This window comes from Cervus canadensis, chromosome 14 (assembly GCF_019320065.1).
Source record: "Cervus canadensis isolate Bull #8, Minnesota chromosome 14, ASM1932006v1, whole genome shotgun sequence".
Taxonomy (NCBI): domain Eukaryota; kingdom Metazoa; phylum Chordata; class Mammalia; order Artiodactyla; family Cervidae; genus Cervus; species Cervus canadensis.
This window is the reverse complement of record NC_057399.1, coordinates 12,987,445-13,015,416: the sequence shown is the minus strand read 5'-3', so window position 1 is coordinate 13,015,416 and position 27,972 is coordinate 12,987,445. Positions and strand designations below refer to the sequence as shown.

The following is a 27,972-nucleotide window of genomic DNA, read 5'->3' as shown; positions in this document are numbered from 1 at the left end:
TCTTGTTCCTATTTTTCAAATGAGGAAACTGGTATTCAGAAAGCCTACGTGGCTTGACTCTTCTCCAATCGGCCAATCATCGCCGCCCTAACTTTCACCTCACTTCCCAGTTCAGCAAGCGAGTCCCGTCCGAGATGGCGGTCCCGGGTCAGTACAGCCCCAAAGCCGGATCAAGCAAGGCTACCTTAAATCACACACTACTTCCGCCTGCCCAGTGCTGGTTCGGCTCAGCACCCTCCACGCAGGTGCTTCCCGAGTCACGAGTTTTACTCGGGGCCCGCCTCTCCTCTTGCTGATTGGTTAACTCTGGAGCTACTTCTGCCCTCTGATTGGTTATTACCTTTTCGGCTCTCCAACACCGCCTGGACCGGCCGGATATTGGGGCCGGGTTTCCGCTTCCGTCTTCTCCCTCATCCAGCTTGTGTCTGATAGCAGGCGCAAGCACAGCGGCCGCTGCCGGACGCCGTGTCTGCTGTTCGGTTGGTGTTTCTCTGAAAGTCGGTGCCGTCGAACTTCCCGCCATGGCTGAGTTAGATCCGTTCGGCGTCCCCGCTGGCGGTTCCGCCCTGGGGAACGGAGTGGCCGGCGAAGAGGACCCTGCCGCGGCCTTCTTGGCGCAGCAGGAGAGCGAGATTGCGGGCATCGAGAACGACGAGGCCTTCGCCATCCTGGACGGCGGCGCCCCCGGACCCCAGCCTCACGGCGAGCCGCCGGGGGTTCCAGGTGAGTGCGGGTGCTTTCCGGGCGGAAGCGCTGCCCCGGAAACTCGGCGCACAGTGGGTCTGAGAGCTCTGTGTAACTCTTGTGCCTCTCCGTCCGGGAGGTTGAGGAGTGCGAAGAGGGAACGAGCCCCCAGCTCAGTCATGCGGAAACCCAGGCTCGGCAGGCCTAGTCGGTCCGCAAAGTGTGTTTGAGCGCTCTTGGGCACGGACGGGCCGAAGAAGCCAAGAAAACGGGATGACAAGCTTAGGAGCCAGAGGAAGCCCATTCAGTTCAGGAACTTTTCCTTGAGCAGTTGCTGTGCCTTGAGCCTGGCCTCAGAGGCGCAGCCGCATTGGCGCAGTTGGGCCAGACTTAAGGCAAATCTGAGCCTACACAGACCAGTTAGTAGGAAGGCGGGCAGGCTCACAGTATGTACATAGGAATGTGCAAAAACGTCAGCTGCAGAGGTCCTGGATAGAATGGCAGATCTTGGCGATGGCAGTTTGGAGAGGTAAAAGGGAAAGAGTATAATTGGACACGCGGATCCCTTGGTCATCAAGCTTTCAGCAAAGGGAAGGAAGGGGTGATTGCTGACCTAGTTCCTAGGAAGGACTTTCTTAGTGAACTAAGCATTCGGAGGCTTAAAGCCAGATCTCTTGACAGTGTAGTTGAGGTTGGTAATAGTGCAGTGGTCAGGAAAAAAAAAACCAGAACAGTGCAGTGGTCAGCACTTCCCTTAGGGATTAGAGCTCTAGTTGGACATGTTTTCTTTTTCTCTCGTTTTCCTCCTCTCTCTCTCGCTCTTTCTCTCTCTGTCTCTAGTGGTTAAGATTCTGTGTTGGCCTAGACTGCTTGAGGGTGAGTTTAGCTTTGTGGTCTCACACAACTTAGATAACCACTGCTACTGCCCTGCCTCAGTTTTCTTCTTTGTAAAAGGTGCAGATAAACACCACACAGGGTTGGATTATATTGGAGAGCATCTGTAAAGTGCTTACACACAGAACCTAGTATGTTATTACTATACACATTATTCTAATGTGTATACACATTATTCCTTGGGAGTGGGCTGAGAAGGGTGTTAGAAAGCTGCTAGGCTTTGGGGTGCACTGAGGAAACATTTTAAGAGGGAACTCTGTATTTAATGTGCAGAGCTATACAGGCAGGAGGCACTGCAGAGCCTGAGGAAAGAGGAACATATCCAAACTCCCGCAGACTTGGGGAAAACTTCCATGAAGGAGGGGCTAGGCTTGAGCCTTGGATGCTGCCCTCAGTTGTTCGCAGATGAGGAGAAGAACCTAAGTTTAGAGGTAGGAGGTAACAGGCTGAGTGAAGTGGCTCCTGGATACTGAGGAAGAGCAAATGGTCAGGAAAAGGCAGAGTCTAGAGCTGAGGAAAAGCCCTCAATCGTGAGGGCTAAGGATGGAGGAGGAGAAGAGGAGCGATCAAGGAGCTGCTGAGAGAGTAAGGCAGTGAGGCACTCACGGTAAGAGAGGCTCGTAAATTTAAGGAGAGTGATTTTCTCGGTAGCAGTGGTGGAGGAAAGTTCAGGGAAATTGCAGGCATGATTCTTAGTGATACTGCACTTCTGCGGTGGCCCAGGCGCCCTGTCCTTTCAGATCCATGCGGTAACTCTGCAGGTAGAGTGGTGGTGTCATCCTGTTTCAGGTGAGAATTGATCTCTGTGGAAATGAAGCAGTGTTCAGAAAGTGGTAAGCTAATACATGACTCCATAGGAATTCAGACTCAGGTCTGCCTGACTTCCAGTGGTTGGGGAAAATGAAAGTTGAAGTGGATTTGGGATAGTCTTTCATCTCTGGAAACTTATTCTGCCCCTTGTTTCTGTCTGAGGTCCCTAGAAAGTTTCGTAATGAATGAAGGCTCTGGGGTGGCCTTTCTTTTGCATGTTTCTATAGCAACAGACAGGCCTTTCATTTGAGTCAGTTGAATGTCAGTAAGTACAGTAGAAGAGTAACTAATGAAAGCTGAAAGGACTTGCCAGTGTTGGGTGAGTCTTCAGACCTAAAGGACAAGCAGCATGTGACTTGGAGCTATGGGATGAGAATTGTTGTGTCTGGAGTAGTGATCAAAGTCTCTCCTACTGCCAGTGGCCCTGGGTTGGAATATATTAACTGGGTAATTGTTATGTTAACTATAATACATTAACCAGAAAGTAGGCCTGGCTGAACTAGCCATTGAGGCTTGAAGATTTACAGTTACTTTGCTTTATAAATTTTATACAAAAATAAACTCCAAATGCATGGAAGAGGGGCTTTTTTTTTTTTTAAGTACTAGAAGAAAAGTAAATACCTTTTTATTTTCCTAAGAGTAGGAAAGGCCTTCATCATAAGAAGAGATAGAGAACTCCTAAAGGAAAAAAAGCCTGATAATGTCTCATACAAGTTAAGTAGGTATTAACTATTATAAATGATACAAAAAGATAATTGGGAAAATATTTATAATGTGGGAGAACAAATAATTAATACAGAAAGAATACTTAGAGATCAAAAGATAGCAGAAAAATGGGCAAAACTCAGGCAGTTTAGTAAAGAAGAAATTCAAATGTCAGGTGATTTCCTCAGGATAGAAGTTTGGCACAAGGGCACCCTAATGTTTTTTTCCTGCTGTCACCTTAGCAAAAATTTTAAAATATGCTCTAACTCAAAAGTAAATTGAAGAGGGGAAACATTGTCACCAGTTACCTGCTCCTTCAAGAAAACTTTACTTACCTCTCAAGGAACCAGCCATACACATATTTTAAGGTCATTTGTGAATTACTGATACTTAGAGATTTGTTGTAAGGATTAAAACTTAATGTATAGAAAGTGTTTAATTAACATTGTGCCTGGCACATTGGAAGCAATAAATAGTGGGTGTTTTCATACTTAAAAAGTTGAGAATTTAGTGATATAGATAAATGGATTACTAAAACCATCTGTTATAGGAGTCTAATTTTGCTCAAAGAAATTTTATGTATATGCATTAGATAAACTAAAAAAAAAAAATAGAAACCAGTAGGCTGAGTAATGAAATTATGTGGCCTTTTCTTTTGTCTCCATTTTCCTTTTTTTTTAAAGTGGGGAAATGAAAGTTTTCAGTACTCCCAAAGCCAAGCATAGGGTAATTGGGAGAAGCAAGAGAATGAAGTTGATTTGGAAAATAGGCAGTTAAGCTGGATTTAATTATTATAGTTAGAAACCAAGAAGACTGGAGGAGTGGTTTGCAGTCTCTGCCTGTTCAAAGGAAAGAATGTGGCTGAGGGCACCTTGCCTCTGGCTGCGCGGAAAAGCTCTGATGTTCCTGAGGGCCTTGTGATGGCGGCTCACACTAGCTCTCTGCATTCCTTTTACTGCTTGGGTTCTTGTATCTTTTAGGTGCATCTCTTCTCTCTTACCCAATAACAGAGTCATGGTAGTTTGAATACAGGTGGACAGAATATTAGAAGTCCTGCATAGTAGGCAGTAAAGATAAGTCAGCCAGCAGATAAAGAGTATGTAGAATATGTAGGTGGACACTGCATTTTTATGGTGCCTGTATTGAAGCTTTCAAGGGAAGGCAGAGCGGCCACTCTGAAGGGCTGCTCTGCGGCCCTGCACAGGCCCTCAGTGAGAGCTGTTGGGTCAGGGCATGGGTTAGAAACGCATGGTTATTGGACCAACCAGGTACCTTGACTTAGTGACACACAGAACGGGTTAAAAACATAAAACGGGGCCAGTGGGGCCCGGCGGGTTGTCCAGAGCAAGCTGCACATAAGGCCTCCTTCATTTAAGGAGTGTAGGCCCCGGATTGCCACAGCTTGTCTGCACACCCTCCCCCGCGCCACACACACACACACACGCGCGCGCGCACACACACACACAAGCACTGGAAATCCTGATTTTGTGGAATTTCCTGATTAAATACTTTGTATTTTAAAGAAAATATTTTCAGCCTGTGGACCTCTGTTTTATACTGTATGGATTGAAAATCTTGAGGTCTTAGACATTTTTCGTATTTCTGAGATGGACTTTCTCATTTAGCTCATGAGTAATTAATTGTGCTAATAAGATCAGATTGTATATACTTTGAGTTTTTGTAACTTGCATCCTTGAAAACACTGATTTTATTTTGATATGCCCAAATCTTACTGTTCTGGACTAATTCCAAGAGAACTAGAGGAATTAGCAAGAAGTCTCAACTATAGACCCTCAGGTGCCAAACCTACTCCAGCCAAAGGATGGAGAGTCCTGACCCCCAAGAAAGCACCTTGGTTGAAACATGAAGCTGTGTATCTCTGCTTGCTGTGAAGGATTCTAGGCAACCCTTTCATACCTTTTCCTTCTCTAGAACCTTCATAGAGAAGGTTGCTCTTCTAGAGAAACTTCATAGAGAAACTTGCTCTATGAGGCTCTTCTGCCAGGCTTCTAAGTATTATCTCTGTAAGCCAGAAGATAGTCATGAAAAGCTTTTAGACAGATTTGTCCACATTTTGGTGAAGTCATTTGTGTATAAGCACATCTTGGTTTCATTGAATAGAAAGTTGTCTATCTGGTATCTCGCAAGGGGATAGTGTTTAGTAACTTAGAGTACTTAAAACACATAATACTATGTCATACCTTGTAACCCTTTGGCCCAGCATTTGACCAGCACTCACTGACAGATTGAAATCTTATGTCTTGCAGATGCTGTTGATGGGGTGACGAATGGAGAATACTATCAGGTACAGACTCTGTACAACAGTTCGGATAATGTTGAATGATATTGTTGAGAGTCTTCCTTCTCTGTGATTTGAATTGACTGACCTAGAAAGGATGCCACTCCTCTGACTTTCCTGGGTGTATGAGTAACTGGTATGTTACCTGCCAAGAGACATTGTTAGAGCATTCTTTTAAAATGTGGTTGGCCTGGCCCTGGCGTTACCAACTTTATTCTCAAGAAATGACCCTTCATCATGATGGTTCGGCAGTGGCGACCGTGGCTGACAGCGTGCCGTGCAGTGTCAAACACTGTTTGTACTGAACTTCTAATTCTCAGCAACCTGAGGGATCTATGCTATTGTGATTCCCATTTACACACAAGGCATACAGAGGTGAAACCAGGAGTTTGCAAGTAACAAAGGTAGTCTGGTAGGACTGACATTTGAACCACTTAGCTTTTAGATTATAGTGAGGGTAGGGGTGGCTGGTGTTTGTGATGACTGCCATTATTTTCCCTCTGTGTTGTTGAGCTTTTGGTTACCAGCCCAACTTGTTTAGTTACTAAGTTGTGTCCAACTCTTGTGAAACCATGGACTGTACCCTGCCAGGGTCCTCTGCCCATGGGATTCTCCAGGCAAGAATACTGAAGTGGGTTGCCATTTCCTTCTCCCGGGGATCTTCCTGACTCAGGGACTGAACCTGTGTCTCCTGCATTGCAGGCAGGTTCTTTACCACTGAGCCATCGGGGAAGCCCACCAGCCCAACCTGACATGGGCTTAAATACAGAGACTTTACTATTTCATATAACCGGAAGGACTCTGATAGGCCAGGGGTCCTCAGACCAGGGTTCCAACTCAGTTCCTCTAGGATTCTGGCTCCGCCAGCTGACTGCAGTTTTATACTCTTTCATGTTGGCGGAATGACTACAGGCACTTCCAGGTCTCAACATGTGCGTGTCATACCATCTAGAACAGCATGGAGGTTTCTCCCAACCACTCAACAAAAGTCCTCTGTTTCCCTTTTGACTAGATGGAAGTAATCACTGCAGTCCAGGGAAATAGCTTGGTGCTTTGCCTCTGCCTGGGCTTCTGCACAGCCTTAACTAGTTAACTGTCAAGGAGGATGAGATTAGTCTTAATTGGTTTAAGCCAATTAAGGGTGGACTAACTTTTTCTGGAAAGGACCGATATTAATAGTAAACATTTTAAGCTTTGTGGCGCGTAAGTTCTCTGTCAGACTATTATGTTGCTATAACATGAAAAAATCCATAGACAGTATGTAAATAAATGGGCATGGCTCTATTTCAATAAAATTTAATTATAGAAACAGGTGGCTGAGCTGGCTGTAGTTTCGAAACCCTGGTTTAGAGATTGGCCTTCAGAGGGAGATGGAATGGGGTTCAGCCCTGACTGTGTCTCTTACTAGCTATGAATTTGGACGTGTCATTTACCTGGGTCTCGGTTTAATCCTCCAGCTGTGCCATGGGAATAAAAATTTGCCTTGCAAGGTGTTTGGGAGATAAAAGGTTTATGTGGCTGAAATATGGAAGGTGCTAATAATAAGTAAATACTACTGTAAATAGTTTGCTTTCCATCTTTGTTTATAGTCTGCTGAGGTTAAGCTGGTAATATTCCTAGTTCAGTAGGTAAAATTCTCTAAAGATTAGATTCCATTTGAATCTTAATCAATTTGTTTACTAGCTCCCCAGTCTTAACCACTATAAGGAAGAGTCAGCCCTGACCCCCCGACTCCCTCCTACCCCCTGCCATGTACACTGTGATGCACATTTGCCTGCCTTTTTTTCTTTGTCTTGGTATGACTATACTATGCATTTTCTTTTGACTCTCTTTTCCCTAGAATTCACTGTATTTTGACTAGGTGGTATTAAGTGAACTTTTCCCTGAATTGTATAATAAGCACTCAGAAGTGTCAGGTTCTAGGCCTTACTGTACTGGGTATTTACCTTTGTTACTTTGAAGATGTTACAGCCTCTGTGTCAAGTAAGGAAAGCAAAATTGATAATACTTTTTTCCTAGTAAGTCCATTACCCACTCCCCCAACTTTGCTGTCTCCCACTCATGACTCGTTTAGTGGCCGGATAACAACTACTCTGCCTCCCTTGTGGATTGTAAGGCTTGAGTTCATGGCGTTGAAAGCGTCCTACCAGCGTGTAAGGCTGCTGTTGCTCCTTTGCATCTAGAGCAGCCGTCAGTGTGGCCCGTAACCAGGGGTTCTGACTGGGGTGAAGGGCATATCTGGGAGGAGGTTTTGGTACTGATAGAGCACAACTGTGTTTTCTGTTAAGGAGACTAATGGGCCTACAGACAGTTACGCAGCTATTTCACAAGCGGATCGATTGCAGTCAGAGCCTGAAAGTATCCGAAAATGGAGAGAAGAGCAAACAGAACGCTTGGAAGCCCTTGGTAAGGAATCCCTTTCTGTCTTTGGGTGTCTGTTTTCAGTGGAATAGTTGACCTTGACCCTGCTGTTATCCATTTTTAACTCGAATTAGCCGTAATGTCCTTGTCCAGTTTTGGGGAGGGTATCTTTCACAGTGAGAAAGTCACAACACCACCTACATGGAGGTGCTTCATTACAAGCCCAGAGAGTCACAAGCGCATCCCCTCTTCTCTGGAGGGCAGAGTGGTGCTGTGGAAGGAGTCTTGGAGTGAGAGGCTGGGTCCCAGGCCGAACCATAACTCTGCTATTAGCTGCGGGCACTTGGTTGCTCAAACCTTAGAGCCCGTTCCCTTCATCTGTGAAGTAAGGTCAGTGCTACCAACCCCAAGGGTAGTCTGAGATGGTATATGTGAATGTGCTTCATAAACCTGAAGATGTTATATCCATGTGAGGGACTGCACAGTCCATTGACAATTTGAAGGCTGAATTTAAGGTAATGCTTAAGAGGAAAATGTGAGGAATGTTAGGAAATATGTACAGTTGGGTCTTCTTACCTTAACATCCCTGTGAGTTCTTACATTTTTATGGGTGAGGAAAAGGATCACAGGAAGAGTAAGTTTTTGAATCAGACAGCTAAAAGTGGTAGCGTCAGAATTCAGCTGGAGTCTGCCCTGCTTCCGGATCCATGCCCGTCTCAGCAGCACTGCACTCGGCTGACAGCATCGTGCGGGCGAAGCCCGAGGTCTGCAGTCAGCCTGGCCGCTGGTGACGGGCCTCTCCGTGGAGCGCCGGCTGCTGGTTGAGATTACAGGAGACTTGGTATCTGTCCCTGGGTGTCGAAAAGGTGTGATGGGGCAGGGGGTGTCAGCCGTGGAGTACTCTTCTCAACTTTTTATTAAAATTTCAAACACAGAGTAAAACGTGCCCCTCCCTTGAGGTTCAGTCGTGAACATTCTGCCGTATTGGGCTGTCTTTGTATAAATGAGGTATGTGTGTGTAGGTTTTTTGTTTGTTTTTATTTTCAGTATTTAAATATTTATTTGTCTGTGGCAGGTTTTAGTTGTGGCACGCAGGCGTAGTTATCCTGCAGCATGTGGAATTTTCATTCCCCAACCAGGGATGGAACACACGTCTCCTGCATGGAAAGGTGGATTCTTAACCACTGGACCACCAGGGAAATCCTGTATATGTTTTATAGACGAATGTGAAAGTGAAGTGAAAGTCACTCAATTGTGTCTGACTCTGCAACCCATGGACTATTGGGATTCTCCAGGCCAGAATACTGGAGTGGGTAGCTTTCCCTTCTCCAGGGGATCTTCCCAACCCAGGGATCAAACCCAGGTCTCCTGCATTGCAGGCGGATTCTTTACCAGCTGAGCCACAAGGGAAGCCCACTCACATGCCCACACATTTATATGTGTGTTCTGAATATACACATAAGTTTTTTTCTGATCCATTCAGATATAGACACCAGATACTTTATGCATAAATAATTTTATTGTACATCTAGAAATAGCAATATGCGTCTGTAACCAGTGTCAGCATTATAATTCCTTCTTGAGAATGACTGAACTAGTGCAAACATGACTCAGGTGGTGTAACTGGCACCTAGAAACAGGAAAGGACTTGACCCATATGATGCAGCCAGTTAGTGTCTCTGCAGCGTAATTTATGTGGCTTTCCAGACAGCGGGCACACTTAATCTCTCAGCATTATTCAATAGTAGTTTCTTTGATGATGTGAATGTTCTGTATCAGTGCTGTTCTGTATGGTAACCACTAGCTGCTTGTGACTACTATGACTGAGAAAGTGAATTTTAAATTTTATTTGATTTTAATAAATTTAAATAGCCACATGAAGCTAGTAGTCACTGTACTGGATAGTATAGTTTTAAAAGGTGAAGATTGGTCTTCATGGTTCTGGCAGCCTTGCTCCTTGCTATTCTTCAAGTATCTCTTCTGAGTAGACTTTGAGGCAAGACTTACTTAGCAACTGTTATTGCTACTGGAATCTTTTTCGTGTTGCAGAACTCAGATATATCTTTTCTCTTTCCCCAAAGTTTAGCAAAGTTGACTTGTACATGGAGAAGAGTACACTTTGGTGTGTGGGAAAATTTTATTTTCTTTTTCAGTTAACAGTTTGGGCTCTTTGGGAATATTCCACCAAGTGTTGTTTTCTTAAGATGCCTTCCTGAGGGAAGTCAAATATTTGGCCTCATATTCCAATGGAATCGAATTAAGTTGGTCCATGAATTAGGTGTTTCTGCAGTTTCACCTTTTCCCTTGCAAGAACTGTGAGAAAGTACAAGATGCTAAAAATAGATAAGCAGTATCCATGGTTTTCAGCTTAGCTGTGGGAAGTGTTTTCCAGTAATAAATATCCTGTGAACAGTAATGAGCATGGCCAGAGAAGACAGCTGTCAGTGAACCCTGCTCCACCTTCTCCCTCCCAGATGGAAAGAGGTGGTATTACAGCTTAGATCTTTGTTCCATCAAGCTAAGCATTTAAGAATTCTAAATTCTTATTCCAGTGTCACTTCTTAAATCTATAAAAGCAAGAAGATTGTTTATAGACAATATTTTATGCATTAACCATAATCTGTGCAAATGGACAGTTTTTGACTACTTTTTCAGAGATAAATTTCCGTATTTTGATTTTAAGATATATAACCTTTAAAAAAAAAAAATTATTAGATGACACAAAGGGAAAATACTCCCCAATCCAAAACTAATTTTTTGGAAATAATTTCACAACTCCTGAAAAGGAGACCTTGTATTTTAAATTTTTTTCATTTTCGTGTCCACAGGGTGCCATTGACCCACAGCATCTCTCCCTGCATCACAGCACCCTCCACTCCACATACACTTAATGCCATGGACAAACACACATCAGAAGTTTACTGGTATACTTATCAGTGGAAAATTTTGAGTGAAATAATTCTCTTGAGCATTAGGTTGGTCACCTTCTGATAAGTTAGAAAACGGTAAAAGTTCTTTATAATAGGAAACTTTGGGGGATTTTTTTAGCTGCTACAAGGCTATTTCTAGTAGTTACAGACAGTGTTCTGCCAGTTGTTACTGCAAGACCTTTCTTGAAAAGACCCTAAAATTGCTCTGAAAGCATCATTTCTTCCTTCAAGAAGTTGTTTGCTTTCTGCTCTCCTCAAGGACACCCATTACATTTTGGGCTCTGACTCCACTGTCCAGACTCTAGTCTGGATCCCTGGTGCCCATCTGCTGGTCACAGTTGTGACTGTTGTTGGGTCTGCCTCCTGTTCATCCCTCCCTTTGGAGACAGCACAATGAAGTAAGAACGTGTGAGCTTTAGAGTCAAATCTTGCTATGAATCTTGGTTTGGCCACTTACTACTTTGGGGATAGTTCCTCAGACTTGCTGAGCTGTAGTTTTTCTCACTGCTGAATATGGGACTAGTTTGCTTTCTTGGGATTGTTGTAAAATTAAATGAGATGTGTATGAAATAACCTGCCAGAGAGGACATCCTTGAGAATGTGCTTAAAGTGAAGTATTAGGATGACTTCGGGTGTCAGCTGTGGCAGTAGGATGACCTGTACTTCTTTCTCTCTCCCGTTTACTGACATGTGTCTTTAGCTCAGTGTCAGGGAAACTCATACTTAGTTCTGAGAAGCTTCATGGCTGAGAATCCAGTGTGGCAGGCCTAGGTGTGCTTTTGCTCTCTCTCATCTAGAACCTTTTGGAAAAGTATTAATAACGATCCCTCACCTCACCCTACAGTTCTCCCCGTTGGGAGTTTTTCTCTTTTACTTCTGTCCTAGCTCTGCCACAAACTCACTCTGCAGTCTAAGCAGGAGTAGATATTTTGTGGTCCCCTCAGTTCCATCTATATTCTGCTCTTGCCTGGTCCGGGAATCATCTGTACCTCTAGTAGTTTTTCTAATACTGCCCTGCTCCGTAAATGTGCATCTGGTGAAGAGGGTGCTGCCTTCTGTTCACGAAACCATTAATTATCCAACTTGGGGTGTGGAATGTAGTTTGTGAGGAGGTTTTATTAGAACATTATCCAATTCATATTCGCTAACTGCCAGAGTCCACACTGACCTGGCAGCATTCTTAAAGAATCATCTGTAGTTGCTTCTTACCAGTTGGTGTCTCAAAAGCCTTTTTAAAAATTAAGTCAGTATCTCCACCTCTTTCTACTCAAACCCCCAAACTCGTGATCCACTAAGGTGTAGGTGGACTGGGATAAATTGTGCTGAAACACCTTGCTTGAGTAGAATTGCTGATGCAGAGAGCTGGACATACAAATGAGGAAAACAGAATTTTATCTTTATTCCCTACTGTTCGCCTTCTACCCTACACCGCACACAGCATGAGGCTAATAAGCCCCAAATGAATGACGCGAACTTCAATTTGCATTTTGCTTCATTTGTGTTGTCTTTCTTTTCCTTCCCTTAAAGATGCCAATTCTCGGAAGCAGGAAGCGGAGTGGAAAGAAAAAGCAATAAAGGAGCTGGACGAGTGGTACGCACGGCAGGACGAGCAGCTCCAGAAGACGAAAGCCAACAACAGGTCAGTCTGCGCCGCGTCTTCTACAGCCAGGTCCGTCTCCACCAGCCGGCGTAGGTTCTCAGCCGCCGCCTCTTCTAGTGGGAAATGTGTTTGCAGGTTTAAAAACTATATGTGAAAATTGCAAGTCTTTCGGGTCTTTATAAGAGTCACTCAGCCAGTCTTTTCACCACCCTAGTTGCAGTGAGTCTAGCTCTGAGGTGAGAGTTTGGTTAGCCTGCGCCGCCTGTAATGGTATGATTCCGCAGAAGGCAGTACCATCTCATGGATCAAGTGCATGTCCAAAAACCTAACCCTGAAATGAAAGGCCGCTTTGACCACTACTGCAGGATCTCAGTACTTGAGATGATTACAGACTCCGTCATGTCGCCTCCCCTGAATAGAGCTTAGATCTCTGAGGGCTGCTCCCCAAAGGGCCCAGTCCTGGGGACGCGTGCTCTGTCATCAGGTGGCCAAGATGTTCCCACACAGTGACTTTAGGATGAAGCGTTCTCTGGGTGCGTATCTTCTATGTCTAAGAAAATCTTGAGGTGACTTTTTAAAAAGGCTCTTTTCTGAATTTCCACACTCACTGAAGGTTGAGTAGTTGCAGGGAGTAAACACAGCCACTCTCCTATGACCCCCACCAGAAGCTGTGGTCTTAAATGCTCTGAGCTGGGAGTGCACTTGGAAGCAGCTCAGAGAGGGAGGCAGGGGCAGCGCCGTTTGCCTGGGTGCAGGCGGTGGGCTTGCTTCCCCGGCCAGGCCTGGAGCCGGCTGTCAGGTCATCGTCACTGCGCTCACTTCAGTGCAGAGGGAGAGCAGATTCGGCCTGGGGCTGTCTGTCCCTTTCGTGGGAAAGAACCTCTGTGCCCTTGTCTCTGGTAGCCCTTAGGTGGAGATCTTGCAGACAGGAGGGAGCTGACCTCTCCCAGACAGTTTCCACCCGGCGGTGGCCGGCGTGCGGCAGCCCTCACCGCCTGTCCCCGTGGGCCACCCTTGGTTCTGTCACTCCCTCGGGCGCCTTCCTGTGGGGCATGGACTCTGCAGGCGAGCTATCAGGTTCCCCTTGAAGTTCTCTCGCAGATACGGTGGGGCTGCTCTCTGGTTGGAGTCGAGTTGCTAAGAGTAGCAGTAACAGGGGCTGCTGCTGAGAGATTGTGGTTAGTCTGAAGCTGATGGGCCCAGGTTCCTTTATCATGGGCTCATTCAAGATTACTTCCCCCAGGTGCAGGTTCAGATTCTGAAGAAAGAAGGGTGGGTGCTTTGCTCAGACACCGTTCGAGGCCCCATGCACCCTAGCGAGTTGCCTGAGGCTGGGTCTGCTCTAAGTACTTGGTAAAACCTGGCTGACCCTCCATGTTCAGGGTCCCTTTCTGCCTTGCCCAAGGATTGCTGCTCTCAGGCCCTCTGTCCAGGTGGGAGGGTGCCTGAGTTGGCCTGTGTGGTTTCCCTTTGTTCTGGCTGTGCTGTCCTGTTACCAGCAGCTCCTTCATCCCAAGCTGGCTGCAGAGGAGTAGAAGCCTGACACACTCTTGTGTCTCAGTCCTTCATTAAACCTTTCTCTCTCCCAGTAGAGGCAAACACAAGCTGAAGTTGATGAAGTTAGGCCTTTGTGTAAACTGAATGGATTGGGGGTTTACAAGCTGGCCTGCCTTCCCTTTCCCGCCCACTCCTTGTGCCCACAAACCACTCTGCTTTTCTCCTGACTCACTTGGGAGTTACAATCAGGCTGTTCTTTTTGCTTTCTTTAAATTTCCACAAAGCACCTCCTATGTATAAACCAAAATGAGAGTAAAGGAAGAGTCTGTGTGAGTTTAAAAATAAATTACTAGAATTTCTCTTCAAATAAATGTGTGAGCTTAGGTTAATGACCAGTCGTGACTGTCCTTAAAAACCTCCCTCCCACTCTTATGCCCCAAACTCGCCAGGCAAAGGACAGGGTAAGACTCCTTGCGGAAGGTTCCCTGTCCACCCTTGCTGGGCGAGGGGGGCCGGCCAGTCCAGGGATTGAGCCCGCCCCCTGCCCTGTAAGCAACTCCACCCCGCTCACCGCCCTCCCTCCTCGCCCCAGAGGTCCCATTCTGACCCGTTCCAATGTGAGAGTTCAGGAGGGATGAGGTGCTGGCTTCTGGGCTGTACATCGTCAAAGCGGTCAAATCTGGCAGGAGCTGAGTGGACGGTCAGCCGTGTTCAGGGACCCACAGTTCCCTGGGGCTGGAGCCAGGACCCTTGTCTGCAGGTCTCTCATTCCTTGCCTCCAGCTGCTTTTTCCTTCAAGGTGCCATTTTGAGATGACTGTGTGTCCCCAGAATATAGAAAATTGGTCCCAGCCAGTCGATGTGGAGAAGCAGTAGTTGGATAATCCAAGATTAAGCCGGCTGTGGGCCCTCGCGTGCCTGCTGTCTGGCAGCACTGGTGCCCAGGGATGTCTCCTGAGGCTGGCAGGAAGGGGCGTGGCTTCCCGAGCGGGGACCGGCTGGGGAGCAGCAGTAACTACAGGGGAGAGACAGGCCGCCTCGGGTGTGAGCTCTGCTGCCCCCGTTGCCACTTTCTGCCGGACAGGTTTGCTTCATCGCGAGACCTCCCTTCCTACCACGTCATCTGTAAAAGGCGGGGAGACATTCAGTGTCCCTAGGTTGTCTGGGGTTGAGGATAGAACGGACCCAACGCCTTGTCAGAGGGCTCAGCCCCTCAGCGGATACTTAGGAGAGGCTCACGTTGCCGGGGTAGGGCCTGGGGGTGAGGTTGACAGCACTGTCTGGAGAAGCCTGTGGGGAAGGCCAGCAGGGAGCCTCACCTGCAGAGTTTCAGTGCTCGAACCTTCGCTGGGTTAGGATGGAGCCTTGGGAGCAGCTCCCCAGAGCACTTGTGCCTCTACTGTGGATTTGAGATGTTTCTCCTTCTCAATGTTCTCTCTTTTTTCCTGCCTGCTTGCCTGCCTTTTGGACCTCTTGCTGTCTAGGGTGGCAGATGAAGCTTTCTACAAACAACCCTTCGCTGACGTGATTGGTTATGTGTATGTTGCAAAACTAATTCCTTTTCTTGTTTTAATTCCTACTTTTTGTTTAGAGTTAATGCTCCTTTTATGTCACAAGTTGCTTTGCTTTTTAAATTATTTCAGATTGGCACTGTGGGGGCTGCCTAAGAGTTGATAAGCTGGGGGTATGTTCCATTATCACAGAATCACAACTCTGCAGCTCTGGTTGCCATTTTTCATTTTGGGGTTTTGGAGGGAAGGAAGCTAACACTTGTAAAATGTGGGTCATTTGTGATCTCACCTGGGAAGGTTTGGGGATTGGGAACTGGGGACTCTGACCTCTTGTTGCTGTCACCCTGCCCCAGGTGGGAACAGGAGGAGGAGGGGAAAGTCCTGGGGTAGGAGCCAGTGTGGGCAGCATTTTCCACACTCGCTTCCTTTGAAGAACATGGGGTTGGTTGCCTCTCCCTCTGGGCAGAAGAGTCAGAGCAGAGGGGGCTGTCTCCTCTAGGGTCTGCAGTTGTTTCTCTGTGGCCTCATATCAGAAAGAGTTGTTTAGTTGCCAGCTTCTGATGTCCTGTCCCCCACATAGAGAGACAGAGAGAGACCCCCAGCTTTGAGGTCAAGATAGCCAGATAGCCAAAGCTGTCTGATACAGGCCATGGTGGCTTTTACCCCCAAAGAAAACTGCATCTTCTCTGGGAGAGTTTGTTTTTAAGAATTCCTGTTATCAAAGCAGTGTTGCTCAATTGTGTGTTTCCTCCTTTTAGGACTAGCCTACTAGCTTTTGACATGAGGGAGGTGAGGGTGGAATGGAGGAAGAGAAGAACTTGTGGGAAGGGTAGACCACAGGCTGAGGTCTGCAGAGCCTTTTAGGGCCTCGACCTTGAGCGTGTCAACCAGTTAGGAGATAGAGCTGCGTTTCCTGGGCCCCTGGGTGCGTTTGCAATGAGACTTGTGAAATGCTGGACTTACAGGTGGAGTTGGGTTTGCTTTGCACATTCTCTCTGGAGTAGAGATGGAGACTAGAAAGGTCGAGTCTGGGTTTGCTGGGCAGCGGGGTGGCCCAGCAAAGCCAGCTGCACGTCCCTCAGAGTACAGAGTGGCAAGGGCGTGTCTAGCTTACTGACCATCTGCATTGAGCTCATTCTCATTTTCTGTATCTGACCTAAAGTTTTTCTCGTTTTTCTTCTCTTCACCTTTAAGCACAAACATAAACCATCCTTGCTACAGCCTAGAACAGTTAAGTAAACCTTCCTCACTGCCCCTGTGTGTGCCATGAAGTCGAGTGTTGTAGTGGCTCTGGGCTTCAGCGGTGTTTGCCACGGCCATCCCTGTGAGAGTGCCACCCCTCTGTCCCCACAGACCAGTCATCTCCATCGCTTTCGCTTTGCCCGTGATGCCTGTTGGAGTAGATGAAATAGTGTGTCTTCCCTCCTCTTACCACTGTCCTTTTAGGCTGTAGCTCCTACCAGTTAGTTCCCAGCTGGGGATGGGCTGACCTTGGTGTGAACGAATGTTGGAAGAGCATCCTACCAAAAAGCAACTCACACTGACTGGCTCTCAGCTGCTGGGTGCCCACCCCTGCCAGAGTGTCCCGAGAGGCCCACGGCACCTGGCTGGAGGGAAAACGGCAAAACTTTTGGCTGACCTGGAGAATGTCCTGACAAACCCTCCTAGAATGGCTTTAGTCTCTAGTGCCTGCTAGCATGGGCGCTTGGTCTTGAATTCCTTTTTGATCTGCCCTGTTTCTCTCCAGCCTTTGGAGTAAATCCAGAGGCTGTTGTGCAGAGTGACCTGTGGGCTTCTTTCGAAGTCTCTAAATTTACTTGAAATTCAGTACAGGCCAACATAAACCGCTGTTCAAGTTCTTGGCCAGCCTGCTGCTTTGCCTTTGCTAACGAAGGCAGTGAGTAGCTGGCTAAGGACTTGCTTTAATTCTCTGTGTCAACAGAGAGGGAGAGAGCCCTGAACCAAACACCTGTATTCCAACATTTTACACAGCAGTCCGGGCACCCTGTGCCTAGGAAAGCTGGCCATGTGTCTGCTCCTGAGTTTGACCTGGGCCAGGGCTGTTAGTCTTTGGAAAATCAGAATGCTTTTAGGTCAGGCATACAGAGGCCGTGTCTCCATAACAAGGTAGCCACCAGGTAGCTCACGTGGGGAGTCTGCGTTAAATCAGCCTCTTTTGTTGTTGCTTCCAGGGCAGCAGAAGAAGCCTTTGTAAATGACATTGAGGAGTCGTCCCCAGGCACTGAGTGGGAACGGGTGGCCCGGCTGTGTGACTTTAACCCCAAGTCCAGCAAGCAGGCCAAAGACGTCTCCCGCATGCGTTCTGTCCTCATCTCCCTCAAGCAGGCCCCCCTGGTGCACTGAAGAGCCTCCCTGCGGAAACACTACATCTGCAGCATCTTAATCCTACTCAGTGAAGCTCTTCACGGTAACTGGATTAATTATGTTGAGTTCTTCTGGACCAAACCTTTTGTCTTTAGAGTTGATCATTGTTTGTGATTGCATGTTTCCTTCAACTGTTCTCCCTGGCATTCAAGGAGGAGGGGAGGTGGCGGCAGAGGAAGGGAGGGAGGCCTCCCAACGGCAGCCTCAACCTATGCTTTTGTGCATTATTCTGAGAATAAATTTCTGTTCCAAGAAATAAACATGAAGTTTCATTATTGATCTCAGGGTGTGCTGCAGTTGGGAGTGAGGTCAGTGAGGGATTTCCTTTTATCCTTTCCAGGGCTACGGAGGCACAGCCATTGGGTGCCCACCCTGCCTTGAACTAAAACAGCTGAGTCTGTACTGTCTGTAGTAGGAGTCTCTGGACATTTCCATTTGAAAGGGGAGCTGGTTGGCTAAAGGTTAACCTCTCACTGCCCACTGAAGACAGAGCTGTGAGTCCCTTCACCACCCTGGACGTCTCCCCAGTGGCTCTTGTCAGTCACTATCCCTGACTGTAGGAGCCTGGGTAGTGTATTTCTGCAGGGTTCTCCCTGGGCAATAGAAACTAGTGAGACACTTGCTTCTTTGGATTCAGCCCATAGACCGGAGTCAGGATGGCATGAGCATGCCTGGCCCTATTTCTCTGAATCCCTGTAGCACACACTGAGGTCTGTGCCATTCCTAGCACTTTGCTCATATTCCTGTTGTCAGATCCTTCATCTAGACCTTGCTGGCCAGTACAGTAGCTACAGTGGCCATTTAAATCAGTCAGAATTAAAAATACAATTCTAGCCCAAGCTCCTTTTCATATGCGCTGTGGCCACATGTAGTTAGGATGCATTTGGGTTGCACAGGGCAGACTGTGGAACATTTACATCATCACAGAACATCCTGGACCACACTGATCCACATAACAGGCACCTGTAGGAGACTGTACTCCATTTCAGGCATCAACACATTCACTACTTGCTCTCAGAACCTGTCACATTATAGGTGATGGATCGAGTGACTAATAAAACCGTATTTCAGAAATCCGCTAGAGTTACCTGATACTAGTTCCAGGATGCAGACTGATCTAAACACCTGTAATGCAACACTCAGGAGGTGGGTGAGCAGGGTTAGGTCTTGCCATTGCCAAGAAAGTCCACCGTCTCTTCTATGGTAATTATGTCTGAAAGGGACAGGAATGTTTACTTTTTTGCCTATCTTCCCCTCGCCAAGCTACTTCGTTGGGCATTCCTTGGTCTGGGCTGCATTTCTGGTCTTATTGCTCTTCCTCCCCTTCAGCCACCTGAGATGGCAGTCAAGCAGTTGCTTGCTGCTGTTCGCCGACCATTTGTTGCTTCTAGGCCTTGCTAACGTCATTGAAAAGATCATAATCGGGTTTAAGAACTAGCTCAAAGGCCACTTACGTGATGCCTTTCCTTTCCCCTGAGCTCCCATGACCCTCTCTACGTGGGACAGCTTACCTTTTGATAATGTCTTGATGGTGTCATCTGGCTTGGTTTTGCATCTCACATAGGATGGGTGTGCTGAAGGTAGATACGGCAAGTCTGACTTTGTCCAAATGAGGGGTGACTGCATCATATGACAGAAGTAATGCTATATGTTTCCAGGCTAGGTTGTTAGGGCGACAGTTTACGGCTGGTTTGTTGGAACAAACAAGCTGATAGTCCTTGAGCTGCCATGTAAAAATCTCTACCACCCTGAGGCCGCCATGCTATGAGGAAGCCCAAACCAGCCTATGTGGAGAGACCCTGAAACTGCAAGCAAAGAGAGACGCATGGCCAGCCCTATTCCAGCCCCAGCCACTGCCTAACTGCAAGCGCATCAGATGCCCTGAGTCAGAATTGCCAGGTAGAGCCTTTCCAAAATTCCTGACCCACAGAAACCATGAGAGAAAATGATGACTGTTTAAGCCTCTTAAGTTTTGAGGTGGTTTGTTCCACAGCAGTGGTAACTGAATTGTCTCTAATGCCTGCATTACCCACATGGGGCTTCATAAAAAGGAAGGAGTTGGTCCAAGAACTCACTGAGTGCTCAGCGTTTAGTTTCTGCACTTGAGCAAGAAAAAATAAAAAACACCCACATTGGAAAGGAAGAAATAAAACTGCCACTATTTGCAGATGACATGACTTTATATACAAAAAACTCTTAAAAACTCCACCAAAAAACTGTTACTAATAACAACTAATAAATGAATTAAGTTGTAGGGTATAAAAACAATTACAGAAATTTGTTGCATTTCTATATACTAATAACAAATTGTCAGGAATAGAAATTAAAACAGTCCCATTTACAACTGCATCAAAAAATAAAATACCTAGGAATAAATATAACCAACACTAAAAACTAGCAGACACCAATGAAAGAAATTTAAACAGACTTCATGCTCATGGACTGGAAGAATCAATACTGTTGAAATGTCCATACTACACAAAGCAATCTATGTGTTCAATGTAGCCTATCAAAATTCCAATGGCATTTTGTTCACAAGGATAAAACAGTCCTAAAATTTGTATGGAAATACAAAAGACCTGAATAGCCACAGCAATCTTGAGAAAGAACAAAGCTGATAGCATCACTCTCCCTGATTTCAAATCATATTACAAAGCTATAGTAATGAAAACAGTAATTGGCATAAAAACAGACACATGGATCAATGAAAAATAAATAAAGAATAAATAAACTCACACGTCAGGTAGCAGGACTACATCAAGCAAAAAAGCTTCTGCACAGCAAAATGAAAACTATCAACAAAAAGACAGCTTACTGAAAGGGTGACAATATTTACAGATCACATATACAGTAAGGGGTTCATATCCAAAATATGTGAAGAACTCACACTCAATAGCATAAAAACAATTTAAAAATGAGCAGAGGATTTGAATAGACATTTATCCAAAGAAGAGATATAGCTGGCCAATGGGTAAATGAAAAAGGTGCTCAATATCACTAATCATGAAAATGAAAACCACGAGATACCACCTCACATTTCTTAGGATGGCTCTTGTCAAAAAGACAAGAAGTAACAGGAGAGGAGGAGAGGAGGAGAAAGGGAGCCCTGTGCACTGTTGGTGAGAATGTAAACTGGTGCAGCCACTATGGAAGACAGTACGGAGGGTCCTCAAAAAATTGAAAATGAACTCCCATACGATCCAGCAATTACAATTCTGGGTATTTATCTAAAGAAAACAGAAGCACTTAACTCTAAGAGGCATATGCAGTCTTACATAGTCAAGGTAATGGGAACAACCTAAGTGTTCATCAACAAATGAGTGGATAAAATGTGGTGTAAATATATATGATAGAATAGTATTCAGCCATTTAAAAAAAAGAAATCTTCCCCTTTGTGAAACATGGATAGACCTTGAGGGCATTATACTAAATAAGTAAAACATCAAACCAAGAAAGACAAATACCATATGATCTAAGTGCTATGTGGAATCTAAAAAAAATAAAACCCAGCTCACAGAGAACAAATTGGTGGTTGCCACAGATAGGGTTGGGAGGTGGGGAGTGGGTGTAGAGGGTTAAAAGCTACAAACTTCCAGTTACAAAATAAGTTACAGGGATGTAATATACAGCATGGCAACTATAGTTGATAATACCATAAGGCATATTTGAAAGTTGCTACTAAATTCAATCTTAAAAGTCCTCATCACAAGGAAAAAAACTCTTTTAACTATGGATTGTGATGATGTTAGCTAAACTGTGGTGATCATTTTGCAATATATATATTTTTTAAGTTATATAACAATGCTATCTATTAACAAGGTTTTTTTGGGGGAGATTGTTAAGTCAATATTAAATGCCTTAAAGAAGTTATATGACCTTCAAATAGTAAGGAGTATAACAAATCTCTTTGGGAGGGAAATGTTTTTAGCTAATGAGCTAATTAAGAACAAAACAAAATAGAAAAATGTCAGGATTTCCACAAGGAAATAATTTATTTTTTCTTTAGAATTTGGCTCAGAACAGTAACATAAAAATATTTACATTAAAATAAATTAAAATGTGATCATTTTAGCTTGTCGTAATAATTATGTTGGAATATATTAGCTTTTCCATGAATTTAATAAAAATGGAGATCTGGTTTTATAGATTCAGTACCATTCTTCCAAATATTTGGTATGAAACTTGATAGCAATGCAACTGTCTGGTATATACAGTGGTTGTAGATTTCACCAAGGAACAACGGATGCCCCTTCACAGTACACTGACTGGCCCCAGACACTGGTGGCCAAGCCATCAAGCTTCCTTCCCAGGAATCAACGTGGAATGTTTCAACCAGGACCTGGAGATTATTTCAGAGCTGACAGAGTTCTAGGAATCAGCCAACCTCTTTTCACATTAACCCACCAGGAAGGAAGGAATTCAAATACAATAATCTTGATTCCTTCATATGTGAACAAGTGAAATAATATGTTGTAGAAACCTTCAAGTTTTCCTAAAATAATAAATCTTAAAAACATACGCTAATTTTTAGATTGTCTAAAAGTACCCATAAAAACCTGTCACTAGACGAAATACTATATTGGCAAAATTTCCACAGCATACAAGAATATTTTATTAAATTCATCACTGAGAGTGTCAAGGATAAAGCAATTCATTTGCTACTGAGATACTGTGAAAGCTTTCGGTAGCCTGGAATAAATCAGAATATATTTGCACTTTGGAAGATTTTGATATGAATAGAGCTTGTGTAGCTTAGCAGAAAAAGCACAGAGGGACCTGCCTCAAACCTTATCTTTAAGACTCATTAGCCACGTGGCTCTAGGCACACCACTTAAGACTTAGTTTGGGGTTCTATAAAATGGGAATTAAAACACCTACCTTACTGGTTGTGAGAATTTAGAATAATGTATATGAAGCACCAAGTTCAGAGCCTAGCACACAGTAGGCACTTAATAAGTGGTGGCTATTAGTATTTCTTCCAGGTGGAAATTGATAGCAAGAACCTTGGCCTCTGTATCTTGACACCAGTACAGGCGTGGAATCGTATTTAGCCAGAATCCAGATTCACAGATGTGGGCTCTGGGCAAAAGTGAAGTCACTCAGTCGTGTCTGACTCTTTGTGACCCCACGGACCGTAGCCTACCAAGCTCCTCCATCCATGGGATTTTCCAGGCAAGAACACTGGAGTGGGTTGCCATTTCCTTCTCCAGGAGATCTTCCTGACCCAGGGATTGAACCCAGGTCTCCCACCTTGTAGGCAGACCGTAAGTCTGAGCCTCCAGGGCTCTAGGTATATGACGCACAACAAACCCTGCCTTTATCAGTACTCCAGCCATATTCAACACCACGTGAAAAGCTGCTGAAGAGAGACGCCTGTTCTCAGCAACAAAGATCCTTCTGGGGTGGTTAATCTCCTTTCAGAGGCTAAGTCCTAGTGGCTTCTCAGCAGTCCTTAAGAAGATAAGGACAAGGTCCCTAAGGCCACTGTAATTCAGACCCCGATCTACAGTTGCTCAAGATTCTGAGAGAGTAATAGCAAACGACATCTTTCAGCAAGTGACGTACAGCAGTGAGAGATACACCTGATATCTTGATTGTGGCCATGATTTCATATAGATGTCAAAACTTACCGAATTGTGCACTTAAAAAAATACCTCAATAAAACTGCTTTTTAAGAGTTTACTTTAGCCTTTTGTGGTGGGATTTCTTTCCATTCCCTGACTGGATCCCTTTCTGTGTTCTGAATTTAGGGTCAGAGGAGGAAGGATTAATAACTCAAAACTCCAGTATCAAGGTCCCACCCCAAGCAAGGCCTGCAGGTCTGAGTGGTACATCTAGTAAACGGAGTCCCAAGGCATCCTTGGCTACTGTTGTAGCTCCTTTTGGCACAGAAGAGTGTGACAAGGTTTGAGCTGAAATAACCCCAGGAGGAGCAGCATCTACAAAATCAGGTTGGGAAAAGTGACTTTGGAGGAGGAGACTAAAAGCAAACACTTCTCTGCCGTAGTCACCTGCCAGGTTGCCTAATAAGAAATGCTCATCTAGGAGACAACCTGGTTCCACCAAGGAGCTCTTGCATCTCTGTCCTCGTGCATTCCCGGGAGGCCTAGTAGATCCTGCGAGTCGTGTAGTCCAGAACCATGCTGGCGGCGCCGAGCAGAGCAGGTTCCACCAAATCTGAAACCACCACGTCCACATCCTGAACCGAGGACAAGGCTTGCTGGCGGATGACGTCTTTGACAGTGTGGATGTAGTGACTGGCTAGGACTCCAGAGAGGATCACAAGGGAAGGATTCATAGTGTGGAGGATGTTCACAACCCCAAGACCTAAAGCTGTTCCAGCTACAGGAAAACAAAAATTAAAATAAGTTTTTGGGAGAGAGCCCAATCCAAAGTCAAAGAGGAATGTGAAAAGGGCACTAGCCAGGAATAGTTCACCTACACGGCCTCATGGGAAGCAGTGCTTTTACAGCTGTTTATGGACTTTGCTGGTGATCTAGTGGTTAAGAATCCGCCTGCCGGTGCAGGGGACACAAGTTCGATCCCTAATCTGGGAAAATCCCACATGCCATAGGGCAACTAGGCCCATGTGCCACAACAGCTGAGGCTGCGCTGCAGAGCCCATAAGCCGCAGCTGCTAAGCCCATGCATTGCAACTGCTGAAGCCTGTGTGCCCTGCAGCCCGCACTGCCCACCAAGAGAGGCCACTGCAATCAAAAGCCTGCACGCTGCAACTCGACAGAGCCTGAGCCGCAGCGAAGACCCAGCAGAGACACAAGGGGAGAGGGAGACAGTGCTGCAGACGGCCCAGTCAGGAGACGGGCAGGGGGCCCACACAGACCGTTCTCCAAAGACGACACGCAGACGGCAGCGAGCACACGAAACAGTGCCCAACATCGCTCATCACTGCAGAATGCAGATCAAAGCCACAATGAGGCGTCACCTCACACCAGTCAGAATGACCATTATCAGAAAGTCTGCAAACAGTAAATGCTGGAGAGGGTATGGAAAAAAGGAAATCTTCTTGCACTATTGGTGGGAATATAAATTGATAGAACCACTACAGAGAATAGTAAGGAAGGTCTTTAAAAAACTAAACATGGAGAACAGAAGAAGTTCCTTAAAAACTGAAGATAAAACTACCACATGACCCAGTAATCCCGCTACTGGGCATGTACCCTGAGAAAACCATAATCGAAAAGACACATGTACCCCAATGTTCATTACAGCACTGTTTACAACAGCCAGGACAGGGAAGCAACGTAGACGTCCATCAGCGGACGAATGGATAAAGGCACTGCGGTACATAAATATAGCGGAATATTACTCAGCCATAAAAAGGAACAAAATTGAGCCAGTTGTAGTGATGTGGATGAACCTAGAGTCTGTCACAGAGTAGGTCAGAAAGAGAAAAATATCACAGATTAACGCATACATATGGAATCTAGAAAAATGGTACTGATGAACCTGCTTGCAGAGCAAGATGCAGACACAGAATGGATCTGTGGACACGAGGGGTGGGGAGGGGAGAAGTGGGACGCATTGACATGTATACACCACCACGTGTGAAATAGCTGGTGGGAAGCTTCAGCTCCTGCTCTGTGATGACGTAGAGGAGGATGGGGGGAGTGGGAGGGAGGGGAGATACATATATACACACTTAGAGCTGATTTACACTGCTGTACAGCAGGAAATGCAACCCTGTAAAGCATTTATACTCCAATTAAAAAATAAAAAGGCAATGCTACCAAATACCTTGAATGCGATTCCTTGTTGTCTCAGTAAGCAGAAAAATTACCTCTGGACAGACACGACAGAGCACTGATCCTGAGGCCGGCTGGGCACCTGCGGGCACTCCAGGCTCCCCCCAGGCAGAGCTGCCCAGGGCCGTGTGCTCACCTGTTCTTAAGATGCTCTGGGCCTTCGCGTTGCCCAGTTTTGCAGCCTGGATGAGATGGAGTGCGCCCACAGCCTCATCTTTTGGCACGGACATCCCTTCCACCAAGAGCTGGTCTTCTGTTTGGGCAGAGGCGAGAAGGAGCAGCAGTCATTCACGAGCTGCAGCAGCCCCGTGGGAAGGCCACACTTACAACTGTGTCTGTGGGCAGCAGGCCCCCAAGTGGGAAGATGATCATCTTTTTTCACACTTGCAAAGCTTTGCAATCATCATAAATATACATCTGCCAAAGAGGCCTTTGCTGCCTGGTTATACATCATCCAAAACTTCTCTAACTAGAAAATCCTCCCTCGCTTCTCCATTCTGTATTAAACAGTCGTGAAGTGTTTTTTCCTCCAAATTACCAGAACTCCTCTGCATTCATCCCCTTCCTTGTCTAGCTGAGATGCCAGGCCGCTGCCAGTGCCCCACAGCAGGAGGGCCCAGCGCCTCAGAAGCTGACAGGCCTGGGTTCAGCTGTCAGCTCCGCCGGCGCCGGCTGTGCCACCTTGCCCACATGCGTCGCCTCCACACGTTTCTCTTCTAAGACTAGGGTGACGAGGCCTACCCTCGCAGGATTCCAGCCGCTGGCCAGAGGAAATGCTAAATGAATGTATATATCTCCGTTGTTATCTACCCCGACGCTGCCAAGTCACCAACCTAGATCACTCTCCCTCCTCATCGGCTGTTGCTCCATCTCTGATGGGAGAAAATCCCAACCAAGCAGACGGTTATCTAGACAAAAGCTGGGGGCTTCCTATCTTCAGGGGCCCTCACAGCCGCCCTGCCCACCCTGCCATTCCCCTTCATAGCCCTTCTCAGCCTTCATCTCCTCAGACTGTCCATCCCTGCCCCCACTACCGGCACCTCTGACTTTAGACAGAGGACACCTCCAGGCAGGAGCTCCCTTACTCTCCTGCCCCTGCCTATGAACAGGGCTGTGTTCTCACACCCTGGCTCTCTCCTCGCACCCTCCACTTGGGCTTTGCAGCTCACTGCCCCCTGCCTCCCCAGGGGCCTTGTAAGGGCTCCCCCACTGATCCTCTCCTGTGTTCTCAACGCTCACTTCTGCTCCCGCTGTCTCCTTGCGCCCTCGCTGTCTCCCTTCCACCCATGCGAGCACCCAGATTCCTCGCCCTCGAGGCATCCTTCCCTCCTCCTCAGGGTAGTCCGTTTTCTGCTCCCACTACCTGACCAAACTTCTTTAAGCATTTATCCCCATGAGGGCAAAAACTGATTCTTGGGGGCAAAAAGCTTCTCTTTTTATACAGAGAGTACATAAACAAACAACGTATCTGCGGTATTCGAGTTTCCTGGGGTGGAATGATCAGGAAAAAGTGTCCAAGCACTTAGACTTCTTAGGGGGTTGGTGATACAAATGAGGTGGGAAATCACAGTTTTCAGGGCTCCAAATGGTGCCCGTCCTCAGGGTCAAACCAGTGAACTTTCCGGTTTCCCTGTCCTCAGCACTTGACACTGCCCACCGCTCTCTCCCTTTTGGTGCCTGTGGCTTGACCCTCTCCTGGTTTTCCTCTCTGCCTACAAGTACTGACGTTTCGCTGGATTCCACCCTCAGTTCATCTCACTCCAGGTCTCACTCACAGGCTTAAGAACCACCTCAATGCCAAGGATTCCAAGTCCAGCCCCATCACCTCTCCTGAGCATCAGGTCCCGGTGGCCAGCTGCCTTCTGCGCACTGCTCCTCACACCCCACTGGTTCCCAACCATCATCTTCTGCCAGACTGCTCCTTCTCTTATGTTCCCAACCAAACACTGCAAGTCACACACAGCACTGTCCCCCTGAAAGCCATCCTCCATTCAACTATCACTGTCTTCCCAGAAAACAGAAGTTTGGTGAACAACCTAAAATTCAGATCTGTCTTTTTCCCTAAAATTTTTTAGTGGCTTCTCCAATTAGCTGCTGGTCCTGGCAAACCTCTGGCTATACCCTGCCTTGCCGTTATGCACCAACACCTCTGTTTCCTATGCTTGGAAGTGCTGCCTGGCTCATCCAAACTTGCCTCAGTAATTCGACTTACCCTCTGACTTTCAACTAGACAGCCTAAGGCTCCCTTCCCTATATGGAGAGGGCTGGGGGGGACACTGATGTGCCTCCTGTATGCATCTATGCTCCCTGGCCATCATCCTCAGTGCCCTTGACACACCATATTGTAATGACATTAAATGATTCCCTCTTATATTAGACTGGAAACCATCCTGATTTTTATAACATGTCCAGAAACAGCTATAATGCAAAAGACCTCTCAGACTTGAAAAATTGTGTATGTTTATCCATTTACTTCTCCATTAAATCTGTATTAAGATACCCAACCTGTGTCAGGGGTTGAGAAGACAAAAATG

At 46.2% G+C, this 27,972-nt stretch overlaps 2 protein-coding genes across 8 annotated transcripts in view; one reads left to right on the top strand and one right to left on the bottom strand.

Annotated features, from left to right (window-relative positions):
• The first annotated feature begins 201 nt into the window (after window positions 1–201).
• CLTA (clathrin light chain A) lies at window positions 202–17,931 on the top strand. Of its 3 annotated transcripts, XM_043487252.1 has the most exons (7): window positions 202–723; window positions 5,361–5,398; window positions 7,681–7,798; window positions 12,211–12,322; window positions 15,264–15,317; window positions 16,485–16,520; window positions 17,483–17,931. In XM_043487252.1, exons 1-7 carry the CDS (start codon window positions 522–524, stop codon window positions 17,652–17,654), a joined length of 732 nt encoding a protein of 243 aa, XP_043343187.1. In that variant the 5' UTR covers window positions 202–521; the 3' UTR covers window positions 17,655–17,931. The 3 variants fall into 3 exon arrangements, with proteins under 3 accessions (XP_043343187.1, XP_043343188.1, XP_043343190.1); XM_043487253.1 differs by lacking the exon at window positions 15,264–15,317; XM_043487255.1 differs by lacking the exons at window positions 15,264–15,317; window positions 16,485–16,520.
• A 3,711-nt stretch (window positions 17,932–21,642) lies between these two features.
• The window catches only part of GNE (glucosamine (UDP-N-acetyl)-2-epimerase/N-acetylmannosamine kinase), a 51,580-nt gene continuing 45,250 nt past the window's right edge, over window positions 21,643–27,972 (bottom strand). For all 5 annotated transcript variants that reach the window (XM_043487247.1, XM_043487251.1, XM_043487249.1 and 2 more), the window contains exons 11-12: window positions 25,575–25,691; window positions 21,643–24,017 (exon numbers count right to left, since the gene is read on the bottom strand). In XM_043487247.1, the coding sequence (XP_043343182.1) occupies window positions 23,782–24,017; window positions 25,575–25,691 (353 nt within the window). In that variant the 3' untranslated portion in view covers window positions 21,643–23,781. The remainder of the gene's footprint in view (window positions 24,018–25,574; window positions 25,692–27,972) is intronic.

Excerpts from the sequence above, each read along its gene's own strand:
- CLTA (XM_043487252.1), top strand. The coding sequence starts at position 522 with ATGGCTGAGTTAGATCCGTTCGGCGTCCCCGCTGGCGGTTCCGCCCTG. Across the intron at positions 724-5,360 it reads CGAGCCGCCGGGGGTTCCAG|ATGCTGTTGATGGGGTGACG; the intron begins GTGAGTGCGGGT and ends TATGTCTTGCAG. Across the intron at positions 16,521-17,482 it reads CCTTGCTACAGCCTAGAACA|GGCAGCAGAAGAAGCCTTTG; the intron begins GTTAAGTAAACC and ends TGTTGCTTCCAG.